The sequence below is a fragment of the Haliotis rubra genome, unplaced genomic scaffold (genome assembly GCF_003918875.1).
Source record: "Haliotis rubra isolate DU_JTF1 unplaced genomic scaffold, ASM391887v1 Scf310, whole genome shotgun sequence".
Lineage (NCBI taxonomy): Eukaryota > Metazoa > Mollusca > Gastropoda > Lepetellida > Haliotidae > Haliotis > Haliotis rubra.
In genome coordinates, this window is record NW_025766981.1 from 380,255 (window position 1) to 398,537 (window position 18,283).

Sequence of the window (18,283 nt, forward strand, 5' to 3'; positions counted from 1 at the left end):
ATTTTCACATTTTCCGAACCAATGAAGACTCGGGTTAAAATTGGTCTTCAGCAACCCATGCATGTAGTAAGGGGCGAGTAACGGGATCGGGTGGTCAGGCCTGCTGACTTGGTTGACACATGACATCGTATCCCATTTGCGTTGATCACTGGATTGTCTGGTCCAGACTCAATTATGTACAGACAACCGCCATTTAGCTGGAATATTGCCGAATGCGGCGTCAAAGAACAACCAAACACATTTTTAAAAATAGCACATATACTTCACAAGTGACATTGTATTAAAGACCCAAGGTCAACGTGTGCCCAGATATGTTTGTTGCTAATTGTAGTGGCAAGAAAACAATTCTTTCGAGTTCTCCCTGTTTTTCAATCAAGTTCCTTTGCTCTTCAAGAAAAATAGCATTATGTACGGTGGTGGTTGGGTTTAACGTCGTGCTTGAGAATATTTCGCTCATATGACGACGTGCATGCGTGTGTATGTGTATGTGCGGCTGCTTGTACTAGCCCAGACTGAAGCTGGTTTTATAGTGCTAGCCCACTGAGATACCATGCCGCAGTGAAGCATGAATACCCCACTCAGACACATTATACTGACTCCGAGCCGACCAGTCCTTGTTGTACCCATTAATGCCGAGCGCCAGGCAGGGACCAACAAGTACCATATTTTAACGTCTTTTGGTATGACGCGGTCGGGGATCGAACCCGCGACCTTCCGCACTCCGGGCGGACGCTCTAACCACTACACCACGGAGGCGGTCATTATGTACGCTGATGTATTATGATGAGCATTGTTGACAGCTACAAACAGATCAATCAATCTACGGGACCACCTGCTCTTCTAGCGTCGTAATATGTGCCTGCATACATCAATCACTACAACAACAGCATCGTATAAACGTGTGCAATACATACTTATACTCACATACGGGCGTTACTTACTTGTGTGTTAGGGGCGGTCGGGTAGCCTAGTGGTTAAAGCGTTCGCTCGTCACGCCGAAGCCCCGGTTCGATTCCCCACATGGGTACAATGTGTGCAGCCCATTTCTGGTGTCCCCCGCCGTGATATTGCTGGAAATTTGTTAAAAGCGGCGTAAAACCATACTCACTCACTACTTGTGTGTTATGTATCTTTGGTTTTTTCAGTGTCACTTCCAAAATTCACCTGCCGGGCTTGAACGATTCCATTTAAGTTAGAAATGTGCTTAGCATGGGTTCAGGGTTTTGTATTACTGCTTGAGGGCATTCTAGTGCCCCACTATATGGATGAATGAATTCATGTCGTCGCTAACATATGCATGCATATATTGTGCCAGTGTGATGTCACGTTGTGTTTACATAAATAATGAATATAGGAATAAACTCCACATCCAGTTTTTGTTATTATTTAAGTAATGGTTTCGGAGTAAATACTACAAGTAACTGAGGCTGAAACATGTGGTCGATAACGTAAGCATCCTGAGGAAATTTGAGTGAGTGTTGCGGTACGCCGCTTTTAGCAATATATTCAAGTAATATCACTGCGGAGGATAAGAATTTGTGGGTGCCCCTATACAAGCGTTTTCCTTTTCTCCAATTCTCACTAGAGAGATGGGCGGTGGGGTAATCTAATGGTTAAAGCGTCCTCTTGTCACTCTGAACACTCGGGTTCGATTCCCCACATGGGTACAATGTGTGAAGCCCATTTCTGGTGTCCCCTCGCCGTGATATTGCTGGAATATTGCTAGAAGCGGCGTAAAGCCATATTCACTCACTCACTCTAGAGAGATACACGTGTGGTTATGTATTCAATCGTATACACAGCCTTATTTCTGGTAATACGTCAGTCTAACATCAAACCAGCTTTGCTCCTGCGCACAAGCAACTTTCAACAACAAGGAAGGAGAAGTATATTGTATGTCCTGTGCTTACGCAGGACAACACGCAAGTGTTTGTTTTGTTAATAAATCATTACAAGAACAGACCTTTCATAAAAATAGTTCACAACTCATGCGCCGAAACAAAAGGGGCTTCCCCTTGTTTATCACGTGACAGCTGTTGCGTAATGCCCGCTTTCTTCCCCGTGCACTGATGCAGGATCATACAGGTAAAGGGGGGTAACTGTTGTGTTCTTGTGCAGCTGTCTGGGCAATCCAACCGGGTTGAAAGAGGAAGTAGAGTTGTGGAGGTTTGAGAGTGATATCGTCTCGTGGCGGTGAGTAGAGATAATTATGTCCGATGATCTATAATGAGGACTGGTCAATGATAGTTACCACATCGCAGTGATGACCGAGTCTCCATGGTCCATAAATCTAAACGCGCGCAGTGTTTAAGATTTCATTTGTTCTAAAATAATTAACTTCCTTGTCTGTGCTATGTCAATATTGTGTATAGTCACTACCGCTCACTGCAATGAAGAAGGCCTGCAGGTTTTATTTTTTGCCCACGTTTGCAGCGACTACATGCCTCAACTTTAAACTTGTTATGCTTGAATGTGTCATCTAATGACGAAAGTTTGCGGAAAAAAGTAGGAAAAATACTTTCTGACTCATCGCGTTGTATAACAACACCCAGTGAATTCTTCTCACGAAATATTTTGTCGTTTTATTTAATCAAGCGAAACCTACCCCATGCTAGCAGCCCCTACTGGTAATACGATCATAAATCCAATGTTTAAACTTGAATTGCTTAGAATATTTCTGACCAGACAGTTTAGGTTAATGATGGACAGGCGGTGGATTGTCTGGTCCAGACTCGATTATTTACAGACCGCCACCATATAGCTGAAATATTGCTGAGTGCGGCGTAAAACTAAACTCACTCAGTCACTAATGATGGATAACACAAATGGTTAGTGTTAGAGCGATTGATCGAATAAATGTCAATCGATCGATCTCGCTTGCGTCAGCGATTATCGATGAGCTCGGGAGACTTATATTCATAAAAAAGGATTAAACTTTAGAAAGTATGTTGTTTATTGACAATGTTATGTTTGTTGTTTAAGACTTTAGAGAATGTAGTTTCCTGACTCGTTAAACAACATTATGAACATACACGCTTGCGTGTCTCAACAGGAAGTATCCGCGTTCGTCTTGACCGTGGTATTAATCGGTGCCTGTTTCCTTTGTACAATGCAATGATTGTGCCCCCGTTTTGCCCTCATGTGTTTTGTGGTGGGGTTTACGGCTATACTAGCGAGCGATAATCAGCACGTTATACAATAGGCTGGGTAACATAATATATCACTGATTGGTAATAAGAATTTATAGAAGGCTCGGGATATGCAAATCGTGCAAGGGTTATCTATAGTCACATCAAAATCAGGGCTGGATTTTCACATAGGTGTGTAATGTTAGAAGGAAACAAATGCGGAACCATGGCATGATGTGGCTCAATATTTATTCTAAAAGTAACCCCCCATTTTTATCCCAATTATTCAGTGTGCATCATACTTAGGACAGCGTTCGAAATTAACGTCAGTCCTAAGGCCCGAAGCCGCCTGAAAACCACTCGGACCCACAGCTTTGCTTTCTGCAGGTCCTTATAGCCGACAGCTTTTTCATCACCAATAAATATGAGTATTATTTTCAGAAAATATCATTCAGTAATTTCTAGTTTAAATCTCTGAATTAAACTCTTGAACTCTTTGTTAGTTGTCACATTTTTGTTTGATGGGAAAGCTAAAATTTAGGACCTACCCAATCTGATCAGGACCCACCACCTTTTATGGTTCTGGGTCCTTAGGGCCTGCAGCTAAGGGCAAACAGGATGCTGATATTTCTAACGACAAAACAATAATCATTTAGAAACTCGAACCAACTTTTCTGTGCTTTAAAGGCTTTGGTTTAGCAATCGCAGCCTGGTTCTCTTGGTATGCTGCGCTGGTGCTTCACAGGAAACCAGGCTGTATCAATCGAAAGACTGGGGTACTTAGTACAGTTGTGTAACATAAATTCCCGTATTTTCTGAAACCAGGAAAAACATTCATCTTCAGACACAGCTATTGAGTAGTTTCTTCCTGCCCTGCTCTATGCGTCACATACGCCATGATATGCAGTTGGTAATGTTCGTATAAGTCGTATAAGTTAATGAGCAAAGAAGGGGATATGTACGTAAAGAAATGGCAAAGTGAAAAATTTTTAAATTAATAACTACTACTCTGTATACAGACAGATTGCATCGCATGGCCATTGATGCATGTATTTACTGTCTAGATCTATTTCACTTGATGACTATCATATTAGGAATCCTTCACAAATATAAGTGTCATTTTTCTATTATCCTGGCTGACGTATCTTTAACTATGGGCCAAATCGATATCTCGAAGTGACGTCACGTCAAATTCGGGGAACACCAGAAATGGGCTTTACACATTGTACCCATATGGGAAATCGAACCCGGTCCTTGGAGTGACGAGCGAACGATTTAACCACTAGGCTACCCCATTGCCCCTGGTGTCATGAAGAAATTAAGTAAATATTGCAGTATTTTTATGAAATAGTTCAATCCTCCAGCAACCCCTGCCCCCTATAATGTGTTTTCTGTAATGTTTGTTTGTACCTCACATGCTGAGTATATTGGCCTGGGGGGAATAAACTTCTGTTAATTCCAGATTAATTACATTCATAAACCTTAAAACATCTTTCAATATAAAGGGTACTATACTTGCTTACTATCGTTTATTACTTAACATCCCAAAGGTATGGAGAACAATATTGCAAAATATTAAAATAGATTTTTTTCACATTAAAACTGTATGTCCTTGGAACGACATTAAATATCCCTGTGAAGGATCTAGACTTCTCTATGATAAACTCATCTCAGCTACCAGCGTCCCGAATGTTTGTAATAAATGGGAAAGAGAGGTTGATAAATGTATTGATTGGAAGTGTATTTTTTCACGATATAGAAAAGCCATAAGTGACACAAAACTCTTAGAATTTCAATACAAATTCTTGCATAGAATAATTTATACCAAAAAAGAACACTACTAAAAATGAAATTGATTGACCGATGTGTGCTCTTTCCGTGGGTCAGAAGGTGAAAATATTGACCATGTATATATAAAATGTCCATGCGTCAAAACCTTCTGGGAGGATTTCAACAACTATGTTGATATAATCTTCGGAAAACATATTGAAATAACAAACAATAACATTCTTTTTTCTTCTTGTGTTGACAGTTTATTAACTCATATGATCATTCTAGCCAAACAACATATATTTGTTACGAACATCAAAGGGCATCAACCATGTATTAATTCATTTAAAGTTACCCTAAAAGACGTCTTCACAGTAGAAAAATAAATTGCTATTAAAAATGATAGAATCAGTCTTTTCCACAGAAAATGGAATGTACTACAAAACATGATTTAACTATTTCTGCCCATGTATTAGCGTTCACCTCTATTGCTATTTGCATGTGTCTAGATCAGTTGTCTTAACTGATCACTTGTTACTACCAATGTCAATGTTCACCTTGGTATAACATTCGTGACCAACTCGTGTTATTCCGGGACAAGCCGAATTGCAGGTTACGGAAAGGGGCGAGTGGTGACGAATGCTTGGTATAAGTGCCGATTCATCAGGTAGAGTTGTTTCTGTTCTGATTTATACTGTATCGTACTTTGAATGTACTTTAACTATGTAACCCACTGATTGCGATAAAGAAAAGGAAAACAACCAAACTTCTGTTCTGTCATAAATGCGATCGGAAAGGCGGCAGCTTGAAGACCAGATAACCTCTTTCATAGTAAACTTTCAAGGTAGTTTTCACGGCAGGATTGAACCGACGAATGAGTGCAGGATTAGGAATAAGCAGAAATTAGAATAAAAGAAATATCAATTTGCCTAATTTCACCATTAAACTGTTGAAAATTACTTATCTTAGCTGCCGTCGCTGGGACGTAGTGGGTAAATGTAGGCAAGGGAGGTAACTTTCCATTATGGTGGACATGTGATTCAACAAGTATATGTAGAGTTAACTCCCCTGTCCCTTCACTCCGTTGAACCATAAACTGGCAGGGGTAATGGAGGCGAAGAACGATTTGATATACCACGATTGGCGCTTAAATGTGGAATGAAATATATTTTATGTGAGTAATTATTAAAGGTCACATGCAACGTAAAACACAACTTTGCAGATTCTGATACCTTTCGGTACGGACATACCGAAACAAATCGTCAAAAATGCAAATTCAACTTATAAAGTTGAAAAATATCGCGATGAAAAAAACCGCGCGAAATCGGAGTTCAAACGTTTCACTAATTTTCCCCAGACTATTCTGGGGAAAACGGGTTTCAACAGCTGGGCTGCGCTCATAGCACGTTCGCAAGTAAATAGGTTCGCGCAGCTTGGATGCGGGTTGTCGGGTGAATATTCGGTGAAGGCTTTGGTGTGAGCTATTTTCCTAATGTTTTGTTGATATCTCACAGGCGCGAGCTTTTTATATGTTATGACAGTAAATTAACTGTTTATATAATTTCATTTGTCTATTTCACCACACGTTCTTCTTACCGAGAAACTTTCTCAGTTCGATACTTAAAAACAATGTCATTATTTAGCGTTGACAGAATTTCTAACTGTGATATAGATATGTCGTTGTCACAGACAAAACTCAATGTCTTGTTTTATTGACACCTGTGTGTCTGCCTGCCTGTCTGCTAATGACAATATTCAATACACAGCTGCTATCACTGACCTCAAGCGATTTGAACTTAACACCAATCAGGCTATACACCATAAACAAAATGCATTGATTTATGGCCCGAGTTCGGTCTCTGTCACATTATGTAATTACACAGACAGGCAGGTGTGATACTTGAACACATGACATGTTATGATGTCTGTTGATTGCAAAATGTTATACACAAAAAATGAGCATGTATTTACAAAACCCAACATCTCTCTATATATATACACACAATGAGCCGTGAAGGCATCTGCTAATGAACCAGCCGTTACACTTGAGTGCACACCCACCCGCTCTGACTGGGTTCGGTATCCCGGCTGCTTCGTTTCTTGGGAAGTAAACCGAAGTACACAATTTTGCACTTTCGATTTGCGATTGTACGCTTATAATTTTGTTTATATATTTTTTCGTAACCAGAAATGTATATTATATGTCATGAATAAGTGATAATTGTGTTTTAATTATGTTTGATTTTTTGGTTGCTTGTGACCTTTAAATATGAGGTTGGAAATCTGAGAGCACAACCCTGTGAGGAAGTGGATGTCTTTCTTTGATGGTGGCTATATTCTAATTTGACATTTAAAATATTTTTCGAACCGAAGCGAGGGAAGTACGTTGCCAACCTTTGCTAGCTTTGCTCGCAAATAGGGAGACTGGTAATTTTTCTCTCTGTTGCGCAACCCTATTTAGAATTATTTTAATTTCGTTTTGTCGAACATCTGACTGCAGATCGTTGCCTTATGACTGACCAACTTGAATAAACGTGACATTCATAGACTAGAGTAGCGTCCCTTTAACAAAGGGCGATTACTCTTGTGGACGGATCGACGGATTGCAACATAAAATGATCGCTAACACTATATTTAGGTGATCGGTTTTTTCCATGTATTGTCACAAACCGAAACATGAGTCTCATTAACCTATTCAGACAATGACCTACTTTTCAGCTGATCCGAATTTCCTCGTGTGAAAGTGAAAATAGACATCACAAACAACTATGGCTACACTGAATTCCAATTCCTTGTTTCATAAAACATGGCATTTACAAATGGATTTTAATTTTAAACTGTAATAACATCGTATTTCTATATTTTATGGCGAGGTGTAGGCAGCATGACTTTAACTTAGACGTCACAGACTGCCCCAGTATGATGAGGCTGTAAAATGATTCACAATGCATCTGGCTCACTGGTTACACCAGTTTTGTGTTTTTTGTGCTTATTCAGTGTAGTTCCGTAACGCATAATGTGATTGATATAATATCAAGTCCGTACCAGACCGCCAAACCTTTCTAGCGCGCAGAGCCTCGTTTTGAGATTTCCACGATTTCCAGGTTTCTGTTTGTCCGTGCTCGCTGTACGACAGAGCACGCTGCACGACATTTTTGCAAGGATTATAAGGAGCGTAGTGTTGCAATATAAACTAGTGTCCAAAAGAAACGATACCACGTGTTTCAAAGATCACTAAATGAAAACAAAACAACATAGACATTTCAAATTGATATCTTTCATTAGATAAATGATTTTACGGCATGTGTACAAAAGGTCATGGCAACCAAAGATTTACAATCATTAACACAGGGCTTTAAACGAAGTGTGGTGCCCAAAATTGAAATTTCATTTTAGCACAGTGGAGGAGGCTAGTGAGGGTAGTCTCTGAAAACAGTCTTAACGCCACTTTAGTACCGGGTATGTCCACCAGCAGCTGCGATACATGCCATGACACGCCTCCGAGCTGATGACGTCAAACGTCGGATGACGTTAGGGGCGATTCGCTGCCACTCATCCTGGAGACAATGTTCCAATTGTTGGAGGTTGGCTGGGGGCGCAGGGCGTTTTCTGATTTTCCGATTGAGGTGATCCCATATGTGCTCAACGGGATTCAAATCCGGTGAACACGCTGGCCATGGCAAAACCTGTATGTTGGCGTTGGCAAGGAAGTTCTGGGTCAATCTTGCCGTATGAGGCCTAGCATTATCGTGCTGGAACACGATTCCTCCTGGATGCTGTTGGGCGAATGGCTGCACGACTGGTCGTAAAACCTCATCCTGGTAACGCTGTGCATTCAGGTTCCCCCGAATAATTACGAGCCTCGTTTTCACATCATCGCAGATACTTCCCCACATCATTACACCTTCGCCTCCAAATGCATGGACTTGCTGGATGCAGTTCGGCGCCAAACGTTCACGAACTCTTCGGTATACTCGCTGCCGACCATCGTTCTTGTAAAGGCAAAACCGGCTTTCGTCTGAAAACAAGACACGTGCCCAGTTTCGACGTTGCCACCGCCGAACACGCCTGGCCCATATCAATCGGTTGACTCAGTTTTGACGTGTCAGGTAGACTCCGCGGTAGGGGCGACGTGCACGGATACCATGTGCCTGCAGTCTCCTGTAGACGGTTTGTCGACTGATCCGGTGTCCCAGTCCCGTCGCCGCCGTTAACGTCGCAGGAACGAAGCGGTTACGTAGGTGAAGTAACCGGATGTGGTTGTCTTGAATAGGCGTGGTCACCCGGGGTCTCCCGCTTCTCGGCCTGTCTGTTGTTCGGCCTGTTTGACGCAACCGTCGCATTGACCTGGTAACGATTATGCGCGCACATCTAAACGTTCTTGCTACAGCGGCGTGTGATGCTCCCTGTCGGACCATTCCAACGGCTCTTTCTCTCTCGATCGCTGTCAAACGTGCCATTTCTTTTGTGTGCTTTTAACTGCTGTGGGCACAACGTGTCGGACCAGCGGTTTTATACAGTTCATCTGCACGTGCATTTCGTGGTACACGACTTAACGTCATTTTGAGTATTCGTGCGATTGCTTCTTAAGTGAATAAATGTTACCGGGTTTTTCGATCGAATACGTTTGGTTAGGAACGTGGGATACACAGAAATATGTTTTTTCTCCAAAAAGTATCATTAATTTAAAAATATTGAAAAAAATATTTGGTATCGTTTCTTTTGGACATGAGTTTACAAGTGCTTAGATGTATCAAATAATACTGATTAATATTTATGTATCCAGTGAATTGAATTGGTCTAAAAATTCTGGACTGGTTATTGTACTAAGTTGCGCAATAGGACGGAACCCAGTCAAAAGGAAACGAGACAGTTGTGTAATCAATGTTTTGATTTGTACGCCGCTGTTTGATCAGCAAGTTTCCGTGTGAACGATGATGTCTATAATAACTGTGACTGATCACCGACTTTTTGGCTCTTGTGATTTATGGACGAATTACAGTAATACGTCCAATGTTTTGGTATCGTTTATGAGAGCTCAGGGCACAGACGTTAAGAATGACATTATATGGTCAAGAGGTTATAATGCCACTCTGGTGCGTTTTAGGGACTTTAAGTACAAAATGTTTATTCCTGATACAAGGTCGCCTCGAAAAGCTGTAAATTTGCCCACTACAGGGTATTTAACACACATACTTATGTGATAACGTGTGATGTAGATATTGCGTTAAATCGAGTTGTGAAAGTTCAAAATTTAGGAGTATGCCTGTGCTTAATACATTTAATATTGTCTTTTCTTCAATACCATTACAGAGAAATCCAAACACTCAGGCTGCGGTGTTCTTAGGCCTCATGTCTGCACAGATCTCATCCCGCACCGAGCTGCGGGCGAGTCAGGACGACAGAACCACTCGATGTACTACCAACACGGTTTTCCTTGTGCTCCTTCTGTCTGTGAGCCTCCACTTCTTCAACTACGCGATATGCTTCCCCGTCTTCACCTTCTACGTCATCAACGTCGTCAGCGAAGAGAACCACTACAACATTAGTGCCTCACATCCTTGCAGTAACGGCACTCACCGCCATCAGGAGATGGAGCTTCAGCAGAAGGTTACTGAGATTATGACGCCAAATCCGTTCTTATCGTTCTTCCCAGGCTTGATTCCTACATTGCTGATTGGACCCCTCCTTGATAGACTCGGAAGGAAGATTGGTTTTCTCATACCAATGACTGGAACACTTGTAAAACAAATAATATACCTTGTGGTCATTTGCAAGAAATTACCTGTACGAATTTTATACATTGGTAATGCAATTGAAGGCTTGACGGGCGGTTTTGCTACAATGCTAATGGCTTCCTTTGTTATGGTAGCAGATCTCACCCTCCCTGGTAGAGACAGGACTTTGAAAATCTCCATAGTGGAAGGAATACAAGCCATCTTTTCATCCTTGGGCGGCTTTGCAACCGGTTTCGGCATAAAGTACTTGGGATTCAGAAACAGTGTTATTATCGCGCTGGTTCTGAATGTAGTGAACATAATACTGACCACCATACTTCTTTCAGAGACACTCATTGTCCGAGTCCGAACCTCCTGCTATGCCATTCTCAAAAACATGAAGAGATGCTTCGTTTTCTATTGTCAAGATACTGAGGACAGGAGACAACTAAAGTTAATCCTTGGGATGACTGCGTTCATTTTGACCGTAGCTGTCAACTTCTCCAAATCAGACATCGTGAGCACGTACCTGTTCAAACCCAATTTGTGTTGGGATCAAGAGAAGATCAACATCGTCCTGGCAGCGAAGGTAATAGTCTACTGGTTGGTGATCCTCTGCTGTATGCCGGTGTTCCAGATAGTGCTAGGAATGGAGGACAGGACCATCGGGATCGTTGGGTGTGTGTCATCCATCGCAGCGTGCTTCATCATGTCGTTCGCAACGAATGATAAAATTGTGTATGCAGGTGAGTTCTACTGGATGAGTGCGTCAGTGAGTGAGTCAGCCTGTGAGTCAGCCTGTGAGTCAGCCTCTCAGTGAGTGATTATGGTTTTACGCCGCTTTCAGCAATATGGATGCAATATCAGAGCAGGGAGACATCAGAAATGGGCTTCACACATTGTACCCATGTGGGGAATCGAACACGGATCTTCTGAGTGACAAGCTAACGCTTTAACCACTAGGCCACCCAGTCGCCCTGAGTAAGACTATTACTGACTTCAGTGCTTCTCGTAGGCCGGTATTTGATTCATTCGGATGAACGTTGTTGTTTTAAGCCTCTTTATGCAATATCCCAGCTATATGACGGCGCACTGTAAATAATCGAGTCTGGACCAGACAATCCAGTCATTAATATCATGAGTACGCAACTGAGATATCATGACGTCTTTTAACCAAGTCAGCGAGCCTGACCATCCGATCATGTTAGTCGCATCTTACGACAAGTTGTGTCGCTGAAGATTCTAAACTGGATCTTCAAGGAAAAAATTGGCTGAAAAGTCAGATAATCAAAATGAGGGCGGATTCTGGATTCGAACCCTCGACCACTGTGTTTAACTACAGTTTTTAACTGAACGCAATACTGGGCAAGCAGTTTGTAGTTTTCATGTTATGAAAGAGTGCGGTTTGTGTTTTTCTACGCTTTTAGCAGTATCGCAGCAATATCACGGTGGGTGACCCCAAAATGAGCTTCAATCCTGTGGAGAATCGAACCCGGGTCTTTGGCGTGACAACTAGGATACCGCCCCGCCCCAGATTTTATGAAGTGTCCCCGTTATGCTTGTTGTTTCGGGTAGTGCATACAATATGAATGTTTATTTTAGTTATCGGGACCGGCGTATTCATGCGACTGTCAATCCCCATGCTTCGCTCCATCATGTCAGGCAGTGTCAGACAAGACGAGCAAGGTCAGTGAGCCATTTCCTGTCTAGATTTGTATAGAAATATTCTTGAATGAGCGGAAATATATTTGAAAGATTTTGTTTATTCGACTGAGTACAGGGAGATTGTTTTGCGCTTAAAAAAGTGACATTTTCCTGCTCTCCTCTGACTTTAACACTGTTCAAAACAGTTACTTCATGATTCTGTCAGAAAGAAATAGTTTTAATTCGAACGAGAACTTGGGTATGATAATATCTTCCCCAAATGCTCAAATTAATTTGATCAAATTAAAGACACGCAATACAGTTCCGTCACACCTAGTTTGAAAGTATTGTGAGACGTTATTCGTATTGTGTGATGAGTGGCCGCTGCATCTATGGACACATTATAATGCGAGTTCCGGTTATTCCTGGGCTCGGAAAGATGTCTTACTCAGTTGTGGGCGAGTGAAGGACGTCGTGGGGGAGTGAGTTGACTAAAACTCCGTTTTGTAAAGATCTCAGTGATTTCACCGCGTGACTGCTTTATGTGCTATGAATCGGACTGTGAACATATTTCAGTGACACCAACAAGCATGGTCGTGGTTATGACAAAGGTCATCTCTCCGTGCCCCCGTTATGTTGGACACTCAATAGAATTGTAACATTAAAGTAAGGCCTGTTTGGCAGATAATACAATACGCCTGTCGCAGTGAATATAAAGAAATTGATACAGGCAGCATGCATATTATTTGTATAGGTATAGCTGGATTCAAATTTTTCAAAGGGATTAATCGAAGCTCAGAATATGCACGTGGATTGTTATTGTTTGACCCAAGTGACCACAATTGGATATGTTCTCTGGAGGTGCATCATCTACTCTCTGTTATTCTGCAGGGTACATCATCTATGCTATGCTACTCAGTAGGGTGCATTGTCTACAGTAAGTTACTCTGCAGGTCCATTGTCTACTGTGGGTTGCTCTGCAGGTGTATCGTCTACTGTAAGTTACTCTGCAGGTGTATCGTCTACTGTGAGTTACTCTGCAGGTGTATCGTCTACTGTAAGTTACTCTGCAGGTCCATTGTCTACTGTGGGTTACTCTGCAGGTGTATCGTATACTGTAAGTTACTCTGCAGGTGTATCATCTACTGTGAGTTACTCTCCAGGTGTATCGTCTACTGTGAGTTACTCTGCAGGTCCATTGTCTACTGTGAGTTACTCTGCAGGTCCATTTTCTACTGTAAGCTACTCTGCAGGTCCATTGTCTACTGTGAGTTACTCTGCAGGTCCATTGTCTACTGTGAGTTAATCTGCAGAGTCATTGTCTACTCTGAGTTACTCTGCAGGTCCATTATCTACTGTGAGTTACTCTGCACGTGTATATTCTACTGTGAGTTACTCTGCAGGTGGATCTTCTACTGTGAGTTACTGTGCGGAAGCATCGTCTACTGTGAGTTTCTCTGCACGTCTACCGTTTACTGTGAGTTACTCTGCAGGTCCATTGTCTACTGTGAGTTACTCTGTAGGTGCATCGTCTACTCTCAGTTACTCTGCAGGTGTATCGTCTACTGTGAGTTCCTTTGCACGTCTACCGTCTACTGTGAGGTACTCTGCAGATGCATCGTCTACTGTGAGCTGCTCTGCAGATGCATCGTCTACTGTGTGTAACTCTGCAGGTCCATTCTCTACTGTGAGTTACTCTGCAGGTCCATTGTCTACTGTGAGTTACTCTGTAGGTGCATCGTCTACTCTCAGTTACTCTGCAGGTGTATCGTCTACTGTGAGTTCCTTTGCACGTCTACCGTCTACTGTGAGGTACTCTGCAGATGCATCGTCTACTGTGAGCTGCTCTGCAGATGCATCGTCTACTGTGTGTAACTCTGCAGGTCCATTCTCTACTGTGAGTTACTCTGCAGGTCCATTGTCTACTGTGAGTTACTCTGCAGGTCCATTGCCTACTGTGAGTTACTCTGCAGGTGTATCGTCTGCTGTGAGTTACTCTGCAGGTGTATCGTCTGCTGTGAGTTACTCTGCAGGTCCATTGTCTACTGTGAGTTACTCTGCAGGTCCATTGTCTACTGTAAGCTACACTGCAGGCCCATTGTCTACTGTGAATTACTCTGCAGATGTATCATCTACTGTGAGTTACTCTGCAAGCGTATCGTGTACTGTGAGCTACTCTGCAGGCGGATTGTCCATTGTATGTGTCAGTGCAGGTCTATACTGGCCACATAAAGAAACTGTGCACACAGAAAATGTAGATATAGGCGCACAGCGTCTTTATACATAAATACAGGTGTGAACATAGTAAGTATTTGAGACAATCAAACGCTCATGCACGTGTCAGGTGACGTGACGTCATTGATAGTGACCTATGGACTTGCAATGTGTTAGTGCACGTGCAGCCCGTGCAGCTGCACACAACATGTGAAATTCAGAAATTGCTGTCACTATCAAAAGCTTGATCTTTGGTCATTCAAACGTTCACAAATTCACATGAGAAGTCACATGCACATCATGCTAAGATTAACATCTGCTCAACCTCATGAAGCCAATGGAATGGTTCGAGCAGGAATGAGCCAACAACAGGTGGCAGCACATTTCCAATGCAATCGTAACACGATATCTGCATTGGTCAGGCGTTATGGAAACACTAATGACGTCGCCGACCACCCACGGTATGGGCGTCCCGGACGTAACGACGCCAAGACAGGACAGATGGATTCGGGTGACACAGGTTCAAGAAGGCAGTGACCACGTCCAAGACCATTCCCCAGGCCTACAATGCTCATTCAGTAACCTCTATGCGTCGTCGATGCAATGCTGTGCTTCACGCACATGGTGGTCATACCCGTTATTGACTTTGTGACTTCGTCGTCTGACGCCGTACTCGATTTTGAACTTCTGACGTCATCGTTACGGATATTGTTCTTGCTCTTTCCACATTTTCTTGTGGTCCGATACTTCAGCTTATAAAGTGTTTACATCATTTCGTCTTTTCTGTGTTGTATTCCAATTCTGAAAGAATTTTCTGTGTGCACAGTTTCTTTATGTGGCTAGTATACATAACTCATGATCATGAAGTGCAACTTCTCCTCTAGTTTTTGGTATGTTTGCTGATGTTCTACAATACGTTGCCGTTTGTTTTGTATGCCATATGTTACTCTGCAGGTGCGTTGTATGCGGGGATGGGATGTGTGGAGATGGTGTGCGCGGCGGTCATGGGGACGCTGACGGTGTTGTTGTACCGGGCAACGGTTTCCTCTTACCCAGACACAGTGTTCGTCGTCATGGGCTGCGTCATGCTTGTCGTGCTCGGTATCTTTTTGTAAGTATTACGTAACCTGACGAGTGCTTCCCTCTGACCATAATGCTTTTGACAAGAAATTTTAGGGTTACGCAGCTTAGGCTGAAGACGGATCATGATCCGGGTTAGAATTGGTCTTCAGCAACCCATGTTTGTCGTAAGAGGCGTCTAACGGGATCGGGTGGTCAGGCTCACTGAATTGGTTGACAGGGTTACGCACATTAGGCTGAAGACGGATCATGATCCGGGCTAGAATTAGTCTTCAGCAACCCATGTTTGTTGTAAGAGGCGACTAACGGGGTCGGGAGGCTCGCGGAATTGGTTGACACATATCATCGTATCCCAATTGCGTAGATTGATGTTCATGACGCTGATCAATAGATTACCTGGTCCAGACCCTGTTATTTACAAACCGCCGCAGTAAAACTTGAATATTTTTGCTTCCTTTACAGCATTTTGAATTTGTACAGTCGACACAGTTCTGCCAGTCTCGAGGGATATACGCGGCTGGACGGCAGCGACAGCAACCACAGAGTCGTGAATTAGACGCCGACGACGACACTAGGACAACTGGACAGCAAATGACAGCCAAACTAAAATCGACGACAACGACAGCAACGATTTAGAGTTAAACTTCTCAGCAGCAACAGTGGCATGAGAGATGTAAACCAGACAACTGCGTTCTTCGTTCATTATACACGGATGAAAGTATTCCAAGTTTGTTTTCAGTGTATTTCAAACGTAATTAATAATAATAATAATGTGTCCATTTATATAGCGCCACACTCCGCGCTAAGTATGCTCAGAGCGATAAAAATCAGTAGCACAGCACATTATTACCCCGGATAACCCAAGCTGCCTGTTAGGCGCTAGAAGGTTGTAGTCACATGACTTATCCCACCGGGTACCCATTTTCTGCTGGGTGAACAGCGGCAATTTTAAGCAAATTCACTTGCCTAAGGTGAGATCACAGTCATGTGCTTCGTCGTTTCGATTGCTGAAAGAAATGTTGCTAAATTTTAATTATACCTGTTTAACTATCTACCTTTCATGCGACAGTTTGTTAAAATATATGTTGTGTTCCGGTTACTTTATGTAAAGATGAGGAAGAAATGAATTTGCAAACAGGTGCTCCTTACCGATGTGGGACGTGACGAAAGATTCAAGGATTAATCTACCTCACAGTCCCTTCAGTTGGGTAATACTTCGACCGAACGTAGCGTTATCACAACACTGCAACCCCTTATAAAACAACTACGACAACGATGTTTACTCAAACCCATCTTTCAGCCCCTATATCTAGCTAATTACCCTATTCTTGGCTTATCACTCCCCCACACACACACACCTTATGTTGGGTAATACTCTCTGAACGCAGCGTTATCACAACACGGCACCCCATAATAAAACCATTACGACAACGATGTTTATACTCAAACCTTCTTTCAGCCCCTTAATCTTGCTGATTACCTTATTCTTGGCTTACTTCTAATCCGAGAAATAGTATTCTTCTGCAAACGGAAAATTCGTCCAACTGGAGCCCAGAACAATCATAATGGTTAATTTTAGGAGTAATCCAGAATGAACAAAATAATCTAGACTTGACTGTTTTAATGTATCCTTTGGGACCTCGTCTTTTCGTGTAGTCGTGAGGGACGACGGGGTAGACTAGTGGGTAAAGCGTTCGCTCGTCACGCCGAAGACATTGGATCGATTCCCCACATGGGTTCAGTGTGTGAATCATATTTCTGGTGTACCCTGGCCTGACATGGTATCGATATTGCTAAATGCAGCACAATGCTACATTCACCAAGCCACTCGAAGAAAGGTTCGAGATGAGACACCCTAGTTTAACTACTTGTACTTGTGGTATCAATCCTTTTATTCAGCTCATCCAAAGATAGATGAATTTTTAAATCTATGTTTATCCTGCCAGAGACAGACAATTTCCATTGTGATTGGTTAATTGTCACCTATACTGCGCATATGTTTGCCTTTCTAAGGAATTTCTTCATTTCTGAAATTTTACAAACTCATATATTGAATATATAATAATAGTAATGATAATAATACTACTTTATTTCTTCGAAAGGAATTCATTTTGCACCAATACAGAGCTCTTGTACAAAAGATATAAAGGACAAACAACACCATAATATATATATGGTTTAGTTTTGGTTAAATATTTGTTATGGTAACAATTTGAAGAGGGTTCATAACATATATTCGCAATATAGTCGGAATCGCACAATCAGCTCTACGTTTAGCAGAGCTTTCTTATAAACATTGACAGACTTTTGTCACTTTTATTCATATTTGCTTTTGTAACCAAATCTATGATGCATTTATAACGTTTTGTTGACTTGTACTATTGATCTGATTTGTTGATATATGTTATGCAGACATTTATATTGTATGTGCTGTAAACTATCGTGTGCTTTTTTGTTTTCCAAGCATGCGTTGTATGCTTGAAGTTAATGTTTTGTAATAAAACTGAATAACGTTTCACTGACTTCCTGTTTTTTAATTGTTAAACATATTGAAACGCTTAATATCGCCTTCCTGTATATGATCCTCTGTGTCCACTGCTGTGGTACATCATTGCCTTACTTAATGCGGACCCCTGAAGATCCGAGTTAGAATTGAATCTTCTGTAACTCATACATTGTCATAAGTAGCGACTAACGGGATCGGGTGATCAGGCTCGCTGACTTGGTTGA

The 18,283-nt window shown here is 42.1% G+C and overlaps 1 protein-coding gene across 2 annotated transcripts; it reads left to right on the top strand.

Moving 5' to 3' along the window:
• Positions 1–2,066: 2,066 nt before the first annotated feature.
• LOC124283170 (proton-coupled folate transporter-like) lies at positions 2,067–18,082 on the top strand. Of its 2 annotated transcripts, XR_006900309.1 has the most exons (6): positions 2,067–2,193; positions 10,212–11,361; positions 12,218–12,301; positions 15,428–15,584; positions 16,016–16,691; positions 16,724–18,082. XR_006900309.1 is itself a non-coding variant. In XM_046719195.1 (5 exons), the coding sequence occupies exons 2-5, from the start codon at positions 10,251–10,253 to the stop codon at positions 16,107–16,109; spliced, it is 1,446 nt and encodes a 481-aa protein (XP_046575151.1). In that variant the 5' UTR covers positions 2,067–2,193; positions 10,212–10,250; the 3' UTR covers positions 16,110–18,082. The 2 variants fall into 2 exon arrangements, 1 of the variants encoding a protein (XP_046575151.1); XM_046719195.1 differs by having other exon boundaries at positions 16,016–18,082.
• The last annotated feature ends 201 nt before the right edge of the window (positions 18,083–18,283 follow it).